At 62.9% G+C, this 16084-nt stretch overlaps 4 protein-coding genes across 5 annotated transcripts; 2 read left to right on the top strand and 2 right to left on the bottom strand.

The window, feature by feature from the left end:
* Positions 1–131: 131 nt before the first annotated feature.
* Positions 132–6879, bottom strand: LOC130258469 (protein monoglycylase TTLL8-like). Its single transcript, XM_056501864.1, has 16 exons — positions 6794–6879; positions 6490–6608; positions 6061–6172; positions 5892–5987; positions 5582–5752; positions 4175–4523; positions 3996–4099; positions 3557–3880; positions 3284–3412; positions 3102–3216; positions 2897–3004; positions 2469–2637; positions 2247–2395; positions 1925–2171; positions 1411–1846; positions 132–1339 (listed from the first exon to the last, which is right to left on the bottom strand). Exons 1-16 carry the CDS (start codon positions 6794–6796, stop codon positions 359–361), a joined length of 3612 nt encoding a protein of 1203 aa, XP_056357839.1. The 5' UTR covers positions 6797–6879; the 3' UTR covers positions 132–358.
* A 223-nt stretch (positions 6880–7102) lies between these two features.
* On the top strand, positions 7103–9939 carry TADA3 (transcriptional adaptor 3). 2 transcript variants are annotated; one of them, XM_056501719.1, is made up of 8 exons: positions 7103–7674; positions 7798–8048; positions 8218–8323; positions 8475–8616; positions 8767–8870; positions 8977–9086; positions 9218–9403; positions 9480–9939. In XM_056501719.1, exons 1-8 carry the CDS (start codon positions 7468–7470, stop codon positions 9670–9672), a joined length of 1299 nt encoding a protein of 432 aa, XP_056357694.1. In that variant the 5' UTR covers positions 7103–7467; the 3' UTR covers positions 9673–9939. The 2 variants fall into 2 exon arrangements, with proteins under 2 accessions (XP_056357694.1, XP_056357693.1); XM_056501718.1 differs by having other exon boundaries at positions 7123–7674; positions 8475–8870.
* Positions 9940–10304: 365 nt separating this feature from the next.
* Positions 10305–14128, top strand: CAMK1 (calcium/calmodulin dependent protein kinase I). Its single transcript, XM_056501717.1, has 12 exons — positions 10305–10571; positions 11004–11118; positions 11809–11940; positions 12165–12239; positions 12308–12446; positions 12542–12668; positions 12747–12822; positions 12925–13037; positions 13149–13227; positions 13325–13412; positions 13500–13626; positions 13704–14128. The coding sequence occupies exons 2-12, from the start codon at positions 11033–11035 to the stop codon at positions 13757–13759; spliced, it is 1098 nt and encodes a 365-aa protein (XP_056357692.1). The 5' UTR covers positions 10305–10571; positions 11004–11032; the 3' UTR covers positions 13760–14128.
* OGG1 (8-oxoguanine DNA glycosylase) lies at positions 14080–16017 on the bottom strand. The gene is made up of 7 exons (XM_056501723.1): positions 15716–16017; positions 15365–15633; positions 15109–15288; positions 14845–15023; positions 14629–14770; positions 14487–14536; positions 14080–14415 (listed from the first exon to the last, which is right to left on the bottom strand). Exons 1-7 carry the CDS (start codon positions 15823–15825, stop codon positions 14344–14346), a joined length of 1002 nt encoding a protein of 333 aa, XP_056357698.1. The 5' UTR covers positions 15826–16017; the 3' UTR covers positions 14080–14343.
* Between the last annotated feature and the right edge of the window lie 67 nt (positions 16018–16084).

Raw genomic sequence — 16084 nt, forward strand, 5'->3', positions numbered from 1 at the left:
CAGAGTCAGCTTTTCCTGCCTGCTCTCTGCCCTGGTAGCCCCAGTTCCCACCCACAGCCCCATCCCAGGGGCAGTCCTAGCCCTCCCTACAACTCACACACAGGCCTGAGACAGACTCCTTATCACAGAATTATTTAAAAATGCTTGTTAGAGAGGAGGTGGGTACCACAATACAGCAGTGGGAGCTCTTTGGGATGAGAGGTAGCCTGGTACTGCATTGTTGGCCCAGCAAAGACAGGCAGGGTGCTGTACACTCCTGGAACACTCTCAGCATCTCAGTCTTCTGCATCCCATTGAGAGCTGCCATGTGCTGTTGCTCCAGGAACAGGGTCTTGGCACTCTATGCAGACAGAGGTTGTCACAGGGGCTTGGCAGGAGGGAAGGAGCGTGCATAACCCTGGGATAGCCAGGGGTTGCTGGGAGTTCCACGGGGTGGTGGCACAGGCACCCAGTCCAGGGGATAGACATTAATCCGGGGCTGCCCACGTGAGAGACCGAGCCCTGGCAGCTCCTGGCTCCCAGCAGAGGAGGCCCAAGGCTGTGGTGGTGCTAGGGGGTCAGAGCTGGGAGAAGAACAGTTGCTCTCTTTCTCCAGAAGAGGCAACTTCCCTTTTGGTGCTCTGGGCTGGATCACCTGTGTGGTTCTGCTCCGTAGGGCCACAGACGACTTGGAGGCTCTGGGCACAGTGATGGTGAGAGGTTGAGGCTGTGCTCTCTGGGTCCCCTGGGTGATTTTGCCCCCTGGGGCCACAGACGACTTGGAGGCTCTGGGCACAGCGATGGTGAGAGGTCGAGGCCATGCTCTCTGGGGCACCTGGGTGGTTTTGCCCCTTGGGGCCACAGATGATTTGGAGGCACTGGGCACAGTGATGGTGCGAGGTTGAGGCCGTGCTCTCTGAGTCCCCTGGGTGATTTTGCCCCCTGGGGCCACAGACGACTTGGAGGCTCTGGGCACAGCGATGGTGAGAGGTCGAGGCCATGCTCTCTGGGGCACCTGGGTGGTTTTGCCCCTTGGGGCCACAGACAATTTGGAGGCACTGGGCACAGTGATGGTGAGAGGTTGAGGCCGTGCCCTCTGGGGCACCTGGGTGGTTTTGCCCCCTGGTTCTGCTCCCTGTGGGAGCTTGGGGCCACAAGGCACAGTGGTGAGGCATTGATGCCATGCTTGCTTGGGTGCATGGGTTGCTCTGGCCCCTGGGGACACAGGGTGGTGGAGGGCCTTGGCCACTGTGGTGGGGGGCTCGTCCTTGGCTTGCTGCTCTGCTGGTTGGAGGTTCTTCAGGGAACAGCCTCTGACCATCAGCTTCACACGCTCTGACAGAGGCTTGGGCACACGTGCCTGTGGGGAGACAGCAGGGAGCAAGGGTTCAGGGTGCCTGGGGGGTGTCTGCCCCCCATCCCCCAGCCTACCTCCTTGTAGATGAGCTCAAACGCTCCAATGGAGCAGGTGGGGTTTTCCTTGCGGTCGAGCACGAGGCGCAGCGTGTCCCGCTGGACGTTGGCACAGAGCCGGCGGGTCACTGCTGAGGAGGGACTCATGGTGGGGCAGGAGTTGATCTCCAGCAGCCAGGGCTGGAGGTCCTCCCCAACAAGAAAGTCAGCCCCATAGAGCTCAAAGCTGCCCTTGCGGAAGCCCACTCGATCCCGGGCACTGCGCAGAGCGTTCAGGACCGCTGCCTTCATGCCAGGCACCAGCACCTGGTGCCAAGCATCCGCCTGCCCCATCTGTGCCAGGTATTCCTGGAACTGCTTGTTGGACCAGATCTTGTCAGGGGGCACACGGGGGTCCTGGTCTGGTGACGTCTGGTACCACTTCTGGACGGAGACGTTGCAGAGGTGCCTGGCACTGGGGCAGGGAGAGTGGGACTGGGTCAGGGGGTGCCAGGGTGCTGGGGCGTGAGGAGCTGGGCTGGGGGGCACTCACCGCTCCAGGTGACACAGGGAGAAGGGCCGGGAGCAGAAGCGCAGGTAGCAGTCTTGGTAGAACCAGACAGTCAGTGGCTTCCAGTCAGTCACAACAAACCATTGCCGGATGTCGAATTTGGTGCCAAAAATAGTTAGCAGCCGCTCCACGTATTTCTGCACCACCCACCTGCCCATCTGCACCGAGGGTGCTGTGCAGGTCCATGCCAGCTGCAGCACCTCCTCCAGCCGCGTTGTGCATACGATGCCTGGGGAACACAGTGATAGTGGGACCCCTCCTAAAAGGGGAGCTTTTGTGTGCTCCCCACTTCCCCCAGCCTTACCCCTGCCTTGGGATTCAGAACCAGGCTTGAGGATCCAGACATTGAGCTTGCCCTCCATGTCAAGCTGGGGCAGCTGCTCTGCCAGGCGCTGCAGCAGGTTCTGGCACTGCTTCCGCTGCTGCCTGGTCAGCACCAGCTCTGCCCCCTCACTGTGGGGGGAAGGGGGCCTCAGCATCAGCCCTGCCTGGTGCCCCCCATCCCCCCATCCCACTCAGCACTCACTGTGCCACACGGTAGTATTCCTGCAGGAAGTGGTCCCAGTCAATGCACGTCCTGCAGGGGGACGGGGTGTTCCTGTCAATGTCCTGGTGCTGCAGAACACTCAGGTGCTGCTTACAGACCTCCAGGGCTTCCTCCACCAGCTCAGGGTACAGGGGGCAGCCTTGCCATGCTGTAGAATGCTTGGGGTGAGAGATGTGATTCCTATGCCAGCCTTGGAGTCAGAGCCTCCCTGTGGGATGGCTCGCTTTGGGTGCATAGGGATGAGGTAGGGAGCAGAGCCCCAATAAGGTGGGCTAGTAAGAGGGAGTGGAGGATCTCAGGCCACAGCTGTGAGCAGAGGCTGTGCCTTCAAGCTCAGCCCTAACTAATCAGTTGTCCCGAACTCTGTACTCTCAGCCATCCCCCGAGGCCCAGCTCCATGTACTCACCTGCCCCCTTGGCAGAGTTTGGGACCTGCTCAATCCTCACTGGCATGTCCCCAGCCTCCTCCAGGGCCAGTTTGAGCAGGCTGCGTGCTGCTGTCAGGCGGAAATCATCTGCAAGAGGGAGACATCATCCCCAGCCAGTCCTGCACAGGACATTGGAGCAGTGGGAGCACAGGGAGGGACAGGATGGCAACAGCCTTCAGCTCACCAATGAAAGCTTCTCGCTCATCCATGTTCCCCAGCCGGTAGCACCGGGGGAAGAAGGTGTTGGGGTCAGCTTGCTCAATCCACGGCAGGTTTTGTAGGCTGAGGCACAGCCCCTCCTGTTTAGAGGAGGTTGTTAGTCCCTACTGGACCCCATCCCCCTCCCCAAGGGCTCCAGCCTCCCACCTTGGTGGTGAACGCATCCACCCGGGAGTAGTGGTTCACCACGTTGTCCTGCTGCAGCAGCTGGCGGTCAGTGGCTTCAAGGAAGTTGGTCCAGATGAAGTTTGGCAACCGATCCCGCACCAGGTAGGACTGGCAGAGGGAGGAAACCAGGGTGGGACACAGAGCCCCCATCCCACCCTCATCTCCTGTGCAAGGCTGTGCCCATGCCTGGGGGTCCCAGGGGAAGGGTGCTGGGGGCAGTGGCAGAGCTCAGCCCCAGCCCTCTCTGCTAACCATGAGGTCATGGATGCCATTGGGGTCATCATCATGCTGCTCTTCCTCCTCTTCCTCCTCCTCCTCATCAGGTTGCCATGGGTAGTGCTGGGGGTCTGTGGTCCCCAGAAAAGGCTGTGCCCCACCACGTGGGTTCAATATTGCCTCCCCCTGCCCACCACCACCATTACTTGGCCCTGTCTCCAGCTGCTGCTTGTTTTGGTCACCGTGCTGCTGCTCCAGCTGTCTGCCCGTGCTAGGGAGCTTCCTCTCCACCCAGCCCCGGGCTCGCAGCAGGCGGCGGATGATGGGGTAGGGGCCCTGTACCGTGAAGATCTTCTTCTCCTGTGCAGAGACCAGTGGTGCTAGCCTGCCCAAGCCTTGGTTCCTCTGGCTCAGCTCTCCTGAGCCAGAAATGCAAGCAGGTAGCATTTCAGGGGTGTGAAATCAGGTCCCTCACCTTAATGGCCCTCTCCACATGCAGCTTGGCCTTCCTGAGCTGCTCAAGCTTAAGCGAGCGCTGGAAGCCAACCTGGTGGCTGGCGGTGATGGCTGCCGAGCGCCCTGTGAGGACAGCCCTGTCTGAGCCCACTGTCCCCATGTCCCCAGGGCAGGTGTGGAGAGGTAGAAAGCACTGACCTGCCTGCCTCAGCCTAACTAAGCTTCGAGCCCCTGGAAGGGCAGTTTCTGGCCTGCTGAGCCTCATGCCAGTGTCCCAGCTGCACCGCACAGTCCCAGGACGCCCCACCATGCCCTTGTCCCAAGCCAGCTGGGCCATGGGGTAGCTGGAGTGTACCCTGCTCAAGTGTCCCTGCCCAGGCAGCTGTGTTCCTGCAGTGCTGCTCTCTATGTCATATTGTCCCATGGTTGCCTGAGGATGGAAGGAGCTCTGGGTGGCTCTTCCTCCTCTGTGCCACGTGGGTTGTCTTATTCCCCTGTCCTGCTGGGGACTGAAGTTGAGTTGAGCGCAGGACATGGCCTCTAAACCCTGTTACCACCGATGTTAGAATGCAGCACGTGGCTCCCCCAACCCCAGCACTGCTGTGATGTCACAGCCCCAGCTCCAGCCACCACAATGGCTCCACTGCACCAAAGGGGTGAACACAAACAGACCCCTATGCCCACAGCCAGCCATTCCCCACTCAGACCTTGCACCATGCCCAAAATCCTTTTGTGCCCCACACTCCAAGCCCTGCCCCCAGGCCAACTTCAAGTCCTTTCATACTCTCCTGACACCCCCTATGGCCCCTCACATAGGAGCCCCACTGTTTGCTGTTGCTGCACTGTGCCCCTCCAGTTCCATGTCCTGCTCCCATCCATGATCTGCCCCCTAGGGCCACAATGCCCTCCCCGCCCCCATCCCCCAGGGTGGCCCAGAGCGGCGGGAGGGAAGAGACGGAGGCGCCAGATACAGCAAACAAGACCGTTTAAAAAACAAGACGAGACAGGGGCAGCGGCTGGGGGCGCGCTGCCGCAAGCAGGGGCTGCTCCCGCCCAGCCCAGAGAGGGGCGGGCAGGGCCCGGCCCCGCCCAGCGGTCCTCCAAGAAACGGGAGCAGGCACAGGCACAGTGCCCGGTGGGCACAAGCACAGGGGAGCCACGGGGTCCTGCACCACGGCCTAAAACTGGAGAGAAACACACGGCTGTTAGTCCCTGCTTACAGTGCCCTGAGAGCCCTCACCACCCTCCTGGCACGGGGATGGAGGCTGAGGGTGGCCAATGGTCACAAGGATTCACGCTCAGCTTCTCCCGCTGCCTCCCCAGGCACTGTACATCCACCTCAGCACCCACCAAAAGGGTCTCATCCCCCAAGACTGCTGCCACTGAGAAAGCTCTGGGGGGGGATCTCAAAAGCTGGCACTGCGTGAGCAAAGGGGATACAAGTGCCTTTGGCAACCTTTCCAGTGTCCCCAATAAGTTCCTTGAGCAGGATGTCACCCTGTCCTTACTAATGAGATGGGGCTCTGGGCACAAGGGCTACACTGGTTTTGACCCCACACCCCATTCCCAAAATCAGAGACCCCTCTTTCCATTTCAAAGTCTCACGTTCTTAAGGAACTCCTCTGCCACGATGCGGGCCCTTGCATTGACAGAGAGTTTCATCTCGCTGATTTCCTTATCGATCTCCTCCATGAAGTGGATGACAAAGTCCACCAGCTTGTGCTTATACATCTGCTCCGTGTGGAAGTTCGTGATCAAGAAGCTGATGTCATAACCCTGCATAAGAGAGAAGCATCCTAGGGTTTAGCACCCAAATCACTGGCCATGCAAACTCACATCCCCGTTCTGCACTGGACACCCTCCCAGTGCCAGGAGCAGAGCCAGGAGTTGCTTTGTCCCCTCCCTGTCACCTCACCTCCACAGGCTTCCTGCGCAGGATAAAGAAGTTCTCAGCCCTCATCATCATAAAGCGCATGAATTTGTGGCACAAGATCTTCTCGATCTCATCAGCCTGGAGAGAGAAAAGGGAAGTGAGGCTTCCCCACAGGCTGAGCTGCCAACCCCCTGCCCAAACCCCCCTTCACCTGCTTCACCGCGATGCTGACGCGCACGGAGTTAATGGAGCCCTCGATGAGAACCTTCTCCTTCTCGTTCCTGCTGATGATCACTGGCTGCAACAGCAGCTCTTTGCTGCTCCTGCGAACAGAGGGAGGGCAGGAATGACTCAGAAGGAAGCATTTACTGGTGGGAAACAGGGAAGGGCAGGCAAGGATCACGGGGATGTGGGGTTTTGCTACAGGATGTTCCCGCGTCCCGAAGATATTCCTCTTCAGGGCAGATGCTCCCTCGGTCCCACGCTAGATCTCCTTTCTCCTCCCCGCAGCTCCCCGGCTCCCTGCCGGCACCGGCCCGGTGCCTAAGGGCTGGGGGGTGCCCAACGCACAGCAGGAACGGGCCAGCGGCCCCCAGGGCGGGCACCCAGGGCTCCCCTGGTGTCGCCTCCCGCCCCGTACCTGACTTCCACCTCGGGCTTGTTGTGCCGCTCCACCACCTGCGAGGAGAAGTTCTCCAGGCACAGCGCGGCCTGCAGCGTGGCGCGCACCGCATTCAGGTACGGGCGCAGCGTGGCAGTCTGCGGGGACACGGCAGCGGCGTCAGACCCCCGACCACAGCCCGGGGGTCGGGTCTCGCCCCCAGCCCCAGACCCCGACCAGCAGCCCACAGCCCCCTCAGCTCCGCTCGCTCCGCCGGCCCCGGTTCCGAGCCTCCCCAGCCTCCCAGCTGCCACTGCCCCTCACGGGACACCCCCCGCCCTACCATGGTGGCAGCGGCGCTCCGGTCCTGGCAGGCGGAAGTGGCTGATCACCTCTTCCGGGATGCGCGGCACCTCCCACTGCGGCGAGAGGGAGGGGGGGCGGCAGGAGGCTCCCGCCCTGCAGCCTGGCCCCCCCGCGGCACGGAGCCGGGTGGCGGCGCCGAGACTTCGAACAGCTCCCCCCGCGCCCTACCGCGCTTGGTACAGCCCTGTCAGCGCTTCCATATTAGGGAAGGGAGATGGAGGGCGGACTGGGCCAATGAACGGCGGCGCGAGGCGCGGCGGGGCCAATGGGAGGAGCGGGGCGGGGCGCTCGAGGGGCCGGAAGGGGCGCCCGGCCCAGACCCGGCCCCCGCGGCCTCCGCTGCGCCCCGGGGCCGCCCCCGCCTCCTTCCCGCAGCCCCCCGCTGATCGCCCTCCGGTTCCCCTCGGTGATCCCCCGACCGGCTTCCTCGGTGATCCTCCCCGCCTTGTTCCCTCAGCGCCCCGGTGATTCTCCCCACGTTCCTCTCAGCGCCCCGGTGATCCCTCGCCCCGGGTTCCACAGAGCCCCGATGCCCCCCGACCCTCCGTAGCCTCCCACTCTACTCCCTTCCCTCCCGGCTTCCCCCGTCCCCGGCTGCCCCGTGCGCCCGTAGGTCCCCCAGAGCCCAGTCAGTGCGCGGTCCCCCCCGCCATGAGCGAGCTGAAGGACTGCCCGCTGCAGTTCCATGACTTCAAGTCGGTGGACCACGTGAAAGTGTGTCCCCGGTACACGGCCGTGCTGGCCCGCTCGGAGGATGATGGCATCGGCATCGAGGAGCTGGACACGCTGCAGCTGGAGCTGGAGACGCTGCTGTCCTCTGCCAGCCGCCGCCTTCGTGTCCTGGAGGCCGAGACACAGGTGCTGGGGCCACACTGGGTCAGGGACAGAATCTGTGTGGCTCCTTTCCACCAAGGGGCTGCCTTTGGTCTGCCCCTGCCCAGCACTGGGTGCAGGACCTGAAGGGACATCACTGTCTTCCAGATCCTGACAGATTGGCAGGATAAGAAGGGCGACCGGCGGTTCCTGAAGCTGAGCAAGGACCACGATGTGGGCACATCTGTAAAACATGGGAAGCCCAAGAAGCAGAAGCTGGAGGGCAAAGGGGGCCATGGGACTGGGCCTGGGCCCGGTCGGCCCAAGTCCAAGAACCTGCAGCCCAAGATCCAGGAATATGAGTTCCAGGATGATCCCGTCGATGTGCCCCGCATCCCCAAAAATGATGCTCCAAACAGGTGTGCGGGTGTTGGGAGGCATTGGGATCATCTTTCTCTTTCCTTGGAGCACACGGCACAAGGGCTGCCTCTAGCCTGAGAGAAGAGTTGCCACAGGCAGAAAGGGGACATGTGTCACCTTCCATGTGCTCCCCTGCAGCTCCCTCTCACAGTTCATCCATCTTCACAGGTTCTGGGCATCAGTGGAGCCGTACTGTGCTGATCTCACCAACGAGGAGGTCAGAGTCCTGGAGGAGCTGCTCAAGCCGCCGGAGGATGAGGCTGAGCATTACAAGGTGAAAAGCTCCTAAGCTCCTTCCTCTGCCCTCTCTCCCCATCCCCTCTGGCACCTCACAATGACTTCCTGCCTGGGATGCTGCCATGGCACTGGGGAGGTGGGAGGCAAGACAGAGGCTCCAGGAGTTGTGCTGAGCCTTGCTCTTGCAGATTCCACCGCTGGGGAAGCATTACTCCCAGCGTTGGGCACAAGAGGACCTGCTGGAGGAGCAAAAGGATGGAGCTCGGGCAGCAGCTGCTGCTGACAAGAAGAAAGGTGTCCTGGGGCCACTGACTGAGCTGGATACTAAAGGTGTCCCAATCCCACCCCTGCCTTTGCCCAGAAGGGCTGTGAGTGCTTGTGCCCAGTGGAGCCAAGCCCAAGAAAGGCTGAGGTTGCCCTGCCTTACTGCTCATCTCTGTGTCTTTGGGGTTGCTTTTTCCCTCTCCCGCTTCCTCCCAGATGTTGATGCCCTCCTGAAGAAGTCCGAAGCTCAGCATGAGCAGCCAGAAGATGGGTGTCCCTTTGGTCCCCTGACACAGCGTCTCCTGCAGGCCCTTGTGGAGGTGAGGGGCTCCAATGGTGCCATGCCATGGTGGCCTGGCACTGTGGGGCATTGCTGCCAAGACCCAGGCAATCACAGTAACCCTTCCCTCGTGCTCCCTTTGCTAGGAGAACATCATCTCCCCTGTTGAGGACTCCCCCATCCCTGAGATCACTGGTAAGGACTCGGGAGCTGACGGTGCTGGCACATCTCCCCGCAGCCAGAACAAGCCTTTCAGGTGAGCAGCTGAGGCAGGCCCAGAGCTCAGCACTGCCTTGGGTGCACTGAGCACACTGCTGGCTCCCTGCACTATGAGTCACACGGGGCAAAGGGCGTGTGGTGGGCAGCAGCCACTCTCCACCCTGGCAGTGTCCCCCACACCAAGTCACTGGAGGGGCGGATCAAGGAGGAGCTGGTGGCCCAGGGCCTGCTGGAGTCAGAGGACCGTCCGGCAGAGGACTCGGAGGATGAGGTGTTGGCTGAGTTACGAAAGAGGCAGGCAGAGCTGAAGGCACTCAGCGCACACAACCGCACCAAGAAGCACGAGCTGCTGCGGTGAGAGCGAGTGGGCCGGGCTGCGTGCAGGCAGGGGGCTGCCAGGCAGGGCCTGACACCCCCTTGTGCCCCTCAGGCTGGCCAAGGAGGAGCTGCACCGGCAGGAGCTGCGGCAGCGTGTCCGCATGGCTGACAACGAGGTGATGGATGCATTCCGCAAGATCATGGCTGCTCGGCAGAAGAAGCGCACACCCACCAAGAAGGAGAAGGACCAGGCTTGGAAGACCCTGAAGGAGCGGGAGAGCATCCTCAAGCTGCTGGATGGGTAGCAGCGACCAAGGACCTCCCACTCTGTGTGGACCTCACCTGCAGGGGGCCACCCTGCCACCACGGGATGGAACTGGCACAGCCTCCCCCACACCCTGAGTCTACTCAGCCTCCCTGCTCGGATGAAGGAGTCCAGCTGTTGTCCCCTGCCTGCGTGGGGCTGTCATTGACCCAAGCTGGGCACCCTGTGGAGTTGCAGAGGTCCTTCCCTTGAGCACCCCCACCCTAGCTGGTGGCTTCCACTCCCGTGTCACCCATGCACTCCCCTGTTTTTCAGGTGACATCAGTCAGGTCACTGCAGGGGCCAGATGTGCTGGTGCGGTTCCCACGGTCCCCTGTCCCTCTCTGTGATGCGGGGCAGTGGGAGATCCCAGCCCCCACGGCTGAAATGGGGGAGTGGGGAGGGGAAGGGGCTGGAGGGCTGGGGTCCCGGTGGGTGGGTGGGTGAGTGGCCGAGCTCTCCATGTACCGGTGTTTTCTATTGGTGCGAGCACGGGCAATAAAGGCAGCCGTGCACAGGTGATGGTGTGGTGAGGATTGGGGATGTCATGGGGGACAGCCCTGCCCGGTTCGGGGGGTGGGTTCAGTCTGGGGAGGGGGGCAAGGAGTGGCGGGGCTGGGTCTATCCTGCAGTTCCACGCGTGTCTATCTAAGGAATGCCCTCGCATCTCTACAAACAGATGCCGGCGGGGCGGGGGCCCACGCTGGCCACCCTCCCCGCGCCTTTCCCGCGTGTCCACGCGCGATCGCGGTCACGCGTGTCGCCCCCCCGTTCCCACCCCCTGCCATTGGCAGCGGCCGCGCGCTTCCCGCCCTCACCGTGACGTCAGCGCTGTCCGGCGGCGCCGCGCCGGGAGGAGTCGCCGCTGCTCCGCCGCGGGGCCCGGGGCCGGGGCCGTCGGTAAGGGCGGGCCGGGGCGGGGGCGGCGCGCCCGCGCGCGGAGGTCGTGCCCACGCGTGACACTGAGTAGCGGCGGCGGAGCCGCGCATCGCCCGCGCCGCGCAGTTCCGCTCCCACGCGCGTCCCGCCCGGCGCGCTGTGCCAGCAGGCGGGCGCGGGGAATGGCGGTGGGGACCCCCCCCCCTGCACCACGCGTGTGTCTGGAGCCATCCTGCTGCCTGCCCGCCCCACACCCGCCCCATGGGCGGGCATCGGGGGTGTCCCAGCATGGTTCCCCGATCCCCAATTGGGCAATCTGCGCCAAAACTCCTGCGTCGACACAGCTTGTTCCCATCACCCTACGGTGACAACCACCTCCCCGTAGCACCCTGTCACCCCCGTATTCCCGTGCCATCCCAGCACGCTGACAGGCTGTCCCCACTCGTGTCACAGGTGGGAAGTGGGTGGCCCCACAGGGCACCATGCCGCTGGGGCAGGATGGGCCCAGTTGGAAGAAGAGGATCGAGGATATTCAGCGGATCTATGATTTCCGAGATGTCCTGGGCACGTGAGTTGCAGACTGGGGTGACAACCAGTGACAGCCCACCCGTAGTGATGGGTCTGGGCCCTCAGGCTTTGCCCAACCTGCCATGTGGAACCAGCTCAAACCCTGGCCCAAGGTGGGACTTGGTTGGGGACATGCTTGGGGCACAGGTGCTGGCTGGTTCCCTGTGCTGCGCTGAGGGTACCTGAGGGTTGTCCCCTGGCTGGCAGATGGGTTCCTGGCAGTGCCCATGGCACCATAAGGCTCTTAGGCTGGATTAGCAGGTTAGTTACGTCAAGATTTAGGGCCCAGCACAGCACAAACGCACTGTCTGTCACTCCTGTCTCTTCCCCACCTGGACCCTGCCAACAGATCTGGCTGGCTCCTGGGTGCCCCTGGGTGCTACAGGATGGCACAGCAGAGGACTACTGCAACCCACATGGGGCTCAGCCCCAGCACAGCTCGACCTTGGCAGCACCACAGCCTCACCCTGCCTGATATGGGGATGGTGCAGCCACACCAGGAGGGCGGAGGGTGCCAGGCATCCTATCGCTGGCAGGATCCACGCCCGGCCATCCCAGCGGGCCGCTCCTGCTTGCTTTTCTCCTATAAATAGCTGGACTTTCTGCCTGTCGCCATGACGATCACGGCATGGCGGCATCGGCAGCTCCGGCTGGTGGCCCCCGTGCCCTGCTCATCCCTCTTCCCCCCCAGGGGCGCCTTCTCCGAGGTGGTCCTGGCGGAGGAGAAGACGACGCGGAAGCTCGTGGCCATTAAGTGCATTGCCAAGAAGGCGCTGGAGGGAAAGGAGACCAGCATTGAGAACGAGATTGCCGTCCTCCACAAGTAGGGGCCATCCCAGCGCCAGGGTGGGGATTTCACTCCATGGCCCCCACACCCGGCACAGCCCCCCAGTGCCAGCACTCATTGCTGCGTTATTGCTAGTGCCCAAAATAGCCAGCAGCGCGTGATGACCTGAGGCGCGGAGCCTGGCTGCTCCCCGTCCCCTGGGGGCTGGGCTGGGGGCAGCCCAGTGCCCTCTCACCACCCCCCTGTGCTTCCCCCCGCAGAATCAAGCACCCCAATATTGTGGCCTTGGATGATATCTACGAGAGTGGTACCCACCTCTACCTCATCATGCAGCTGTGAGTGACGTTGTGGGGCTCCAGAGGGGTGGGGGGGCCATGCTGACGGGTGCTGCCCATCCCTGCAGGGTCTCGGGGGGGGAACTCTTTGACCGCATTGTGGAGAAGGGCTTCTACACTGAGCGGGATGCCAGCGCCCTGATCCGGCAGATCCTAGATGCCGTCAAGTACCTGCATGACATGGGTATTGTCCACCGTGACCTGAAGGTGAGCAGTTGAGCGGGGACACACGCAGCACTGTCATGGTGGTGACAGGAGGAGACCCCAGCGTCACCCCTCCCTCTTCCCTCCTCTCCTCGAAGCCCGAGAACCTGCTCTATTACAGCATGGATGAGGACTCCAAGATCATGATCAGCGACTTCGGGCTGTCCAAGATCGAGGGCTGTGGCAGTGTCATGTCCACAGCCTGTGGCACCCCTGGCTATGTGGGTGAGCACCTACCATGGTGTGGGGTTGGAATCCCCCCACAGGTTGGGGTGCCCCCCTCACAGCTGCCATTTCCCCCAGCCCCTGAGGTGCTAGCACAGAAGCCCTACAGCAAAGCAGTGGATTGCTGGTCCATCGGAGTCATCGCCTACATCCTGTATGTATTCCCCCTCCCAAGCCCTTCCCCTCTTGGGGCCCTGGCACCTTGGGGTTGCCTGGGACCAGCAGCATCCCCCCAACTGTCCAACTGTCCCTCTAGGCTCTGTGGTTACCCCCCTTTCTATGATGAGAACGATGCCAAGCTCTTTGAGCAGATCCTGCAGGCTGAGTACGAGTTCGACTCACCATACTGGGATGATATCTCAGACTCAGGTGAGCTGGGACCACCAGGGCAGTGGGGCCTGTGAGCTTGGCACAGCTTCACAGTATCCAGAGAGGAATAGTGGATGCAGGCACTCAGACCTGCTCTATGCTCTGTCCCAGCCAAGGACTTTATCCAGCACCTGATGGAGAAGGACCCTGGCAAGCGATTCACCTGTGAGCAAGCCCTGCAGCATCCCTGGTAATGGGGAGACCTTTTTTTGTCTGCCCCCCTCTCCAGCTCACCCCACAGCATCCATGGGATAGGAGGGCCCCTGCTGACTTCTGTTTTGCTCCAGGATTGCTGGGGACACAGCCCTGGACAAGAACATCCACCAGTCAGTGAGTGAGCAGATCAAGAAAAATTTTGCAAAGAGCAAGTGGAAGGTGAGTGTGGGGTGCTGGTGGGTGTTAGAAGGTGCAGCAGCCCCTCAGGCACCCTATACCAGCTGACAGACACTGTGGGGTCAGTAGCAAGCTTTCAATGCCACGGCGGTGGTGAGACACATGAGAAAGCTGCAGCTGGGAACCAGCCAGGACATCCCTGGGCAGACAACTCCCACCAGCCCTGGCGAGCGATTAGTCGGGGGGACCAGCAATGGTGAGCCCTGAACCCCCTATCCCCATCCCACACCCCTCAGGGCTGCCCCCAAGATCTCACCTTGTTCCTCTCTGCAGGGTCAGAGTGTGGGCGCCTATCCACAAGCAGAGCTCAGCGTCTCCCACCAGACTGAGCATGGCCCCACATAGCTGCCTCCAAGTGGGCCCAGGGGAATGCAGCCCCCCATGGGCACCATATGGGGTGGGGGGCTCTGCAGTGCAGGAGCAGGGGAGACAGTGTGGAGGCACCCTGCTCAGCTTGTCCTGGTTATGTAGAGCTGCCCCCACTGCAGCCTCACGGCAGCGTTCTGCATCAGGGCAGGAGCACACCACAGAGCCCCCCAGCTTGGGGCTTTTGTCCCGGGCTCCTTCCCATACCCCTTCCTCCCTCCACGCCTGGCCTGGCACTGTCCCCCACCCCCAACCCCAGCATGTTCAAGGACAATTTTCCAAATGGATGTTTCTATTTTATTGCTTGTAATAAAGGCAAGAGGCCAAAGGTGCTTGGCTCAGCTCTGCACCGAGGGAACTGGACACAGCCCTGACCCCCCCCAAGCTCCACTGCCCAGGGCAGCAGCTTACCCCATGCACACAGTGGGCAGGCGACAGGCAGCTGCCCACACCCCTCCAACTGCTGGCAGCAGCTGCAGTGTCCCACTCAAGTCACTGTTCCTCCTGGAGTGTCCCTAGAGGGCCCACCCTCATAGCTGTTCCTGCCTCAGGTCTCCCAGGCCTGATGCTGGCTGCTGGCTGGCTTCTGGCCCTTGCGGAGGTCAGCACAGAACAGGACCTGCAGTGGGGAGATAATGGGGTGGGCACGGCTGGGGTGGGGGCAAGGGTGCCAGGAAGGGGGGTACTCACTGCCTGTGCCCAGCCAGCACGAGCGCCCCACAGCCCCCGGAAGAAGTCACCTGTGGAGAGAGGGTGAACGCCAGTGTGGGGGTACACGTGTACCATCCACCATCCCTGAGAGTCCCACGTCAGAATCCAGCCCTGCCCTCACCGATCTCCTGGTAGGCCCGGGGAGTGAGGCTCTTGCCGCTCAGGGCCATGCCGTAGCGCTGCCGTGCGATGTGCCAGACATGGGTGTCCACCGGCACCGCCTCTGCCTTGTCCAGGGACAGCAGGCAGACACAATCGGCCACCTGTCACCAGCAGCACCCAGTGAGCCCCCAATGCTGCTTTCTGCACCCTGTCCCACCCCTGTCCTGGCACCCACCTTGGCACCTACACCAGGCAGGGTGCACAGCACCTTCCTGGCCTCGGCATAGGGCGCAGTGCGGAGCTGGCACAGCCCCTCGGGGCCAAGCCCCTCAGCGATGGCCCGTGCACTCCTGCTGACAAACTTGGCCCGGTACCCAAAGCCCAGCGCTCGCAGCCGGGCCTCGGCATCAGCGCCTGCAGGGGCACAGCAGAGGGACGTGAGTGGGCACAGGCGAGGCCGTGGCAAGGTGACAGCGGCAGCAGCGGGGTGGTGCTGGACCTGTGAGCGCCGAGAGGGATGGGAAGGCATGGAAGGGCCGGGAATCGAGGCAGCAGAGTCGGCGGCCGAAGGCCTGGCAGAGGCGCTCGATCATGGCAGTGATGCGGGAAATGTGGTTGTTGGAGGTGCAGATGAAGGAGAAGAGGCACTCGACGGGGTCCTGCCGCAGCACCCGCACCCCTGCAGGCAGGATGCGGTGAGGAGGCGTCGGGCAGGTGCTATGGCCATCCCTTATAGCTCCGTGGGGCCACCTCACCTGGGAAGTCCTTGGCCACCTTGCGGAACAGCGGATCGGCCTCCCCCCAGGCACGATACAGGGCCGACAGCCCCACATCCAGCTGGAAGTAGTCACGCAGGATCTGGTCTGTCTCTGCAGCGTCCAGCTTCGCTGCTTTGGCGGGGCACCCATCCCGCTCCTCCTCCTCGCCGTACACCGTGTACCAGAGCCGATCCCCGTCCTGCCGCAGTGTCCAGACGCGGCCCCCCAGCACACCCGTCCAGGCCCCCGGGCTGCTCTCCCACCACCTGCCGCACACGAGGGGGTTGGGGCCGGCTCGGACGCGCCAGGCCGGGCCGGGGGACGCCCGAGACCTGCGGGCTGCCTCACCGAAAGCTCTGTCCCGAGGAGAGCACCAGGTCCAGGCGCAGCTCGGCCGGCGGGCAAGACAGGCAGCGCCACAGGGACGGGCAGGCGGACGGTGCGTCCCGCAACTTCATGGGGGTCGGGGAGCAACCGCGCACCCCTTCTCGCGGGGTCAAGGCTACCCCACACCCCGGCCCGGCCCCACACCTCCCCACAGCCCCCCAGCCCGTGCTCCCGCTCCCACAGCTCCTCGCCGGCCCCCCACCGTAGGGAAACCCGCGCGGGCGGAGCGCCCGCCGTTCCCGCCCCAGTTCCGCTCGCGGCCGGAAGCGGGGCCGGCGCCGCCGCACATGTCCGAACCGCGCCCGCGCCCGCGCCCGCTCCCTCCCCGCC

This window comes from Oenanthe melanoleuca, chromosome 12 (genome assembly GCF_029582105.1).
Source record: "Oenanthe melanoleuca isolate GR-GAL-2019-014 chromosome 12, OMel1.0, whole genome shotgun sequence".
NCBI classification, from domain to species: Eukaryota; Metazoa; Chordata; class Aves; order Passeriformes; family Muscicapidae; genus Oenanthe; species Oenanthe melanoleuca.

Excerpts from the sequence above, each read along its gene's own strand:
- LOC130258469 (XM_056501864.1), bottom strand. Across the intron at positions 2,638-2,896 it reads AAACTCTGCCAAGGGGGCAG|CATGGCAAGGCTGCCCCCTG; the intron begins GTGAGTACATGG and ends AGCATTCTACAG. Across the intron at positions 1,340-1,410 it reads TTGAGCTCATCTACAAGGAG|GCACGTGTGCCCAAGCCTCT; the intron begins GTAGGCTGGGGG and ends GTCTCCCCACAG.
- TADA3 (XM_056501718.1), top strand. The coding sequence starts at position 7,468 with ATGAGCGAGCTGAAGGACTGCCCGCTGCAGTTCCATGACTTCAAGTCG. Across the intron at positions 8,871-8,976 it reads TCCTGCAGGCCCTTGTGGAG|GAGAACATCATCTCCCCTGT; the intron begins GTGAGGGGCTCC and ends TCCCTTTGCTAG. Across the intron at positions 9,087-9,217 it reads AGCCAGAACAAGCCTTTCAG|TGTCCCCCACACCAAGTCAC; the intron begins GTGAGCAGCTGA and ends CCACCCTGGCAG.
- CAMK1 (XM_056501717.1), top strand. The coding sequence starts at position 11,033 with ATGCCGCTGGGGCAGGATGGGCCCAGTTGGAAGAAGAGGATCGAGGAT. Across the intron at positions 12,669-12,746 it reads TGGCACCCCTGGCTATGTGG|CCCCTGAGGTGCTAGCACAG; the intron begins GTGAGCACCTAC and ends CATTTCCCCCAG. Across the intron at positions 13,038-13,148 it reads GGATGATATCTCAGACTCAG|CCAAGGACTTTATCCAGCAC; the intron begins GTGAGCTGGGAC and ends GCTCTGTCCCAG.
- OGG1 (XM_056501723.1), bottom strand. The coding sequence starts at position 15,825 with ATGAAGTTGCGGGACGCACCGTCCGCCTGCCCGTCCCTGTGGCGCTGC. Across the intron at positions 15,024-15,108 it reads ATCCCTCTCGGCGCTCACAG|GCGCTGATGCCGAGGCCCGG; the intron begins GTCCAGCACCAC and ends GTGCCCCTGCAG. Across the intron at positions 14,771-14,844 it reads TGCCTGGTGTAGGTGCCAAG|GTGGCCGATTGTGTCTGCCT; the intron begins GTGGGTGCCAGG and ends TGCTGGTGACAG.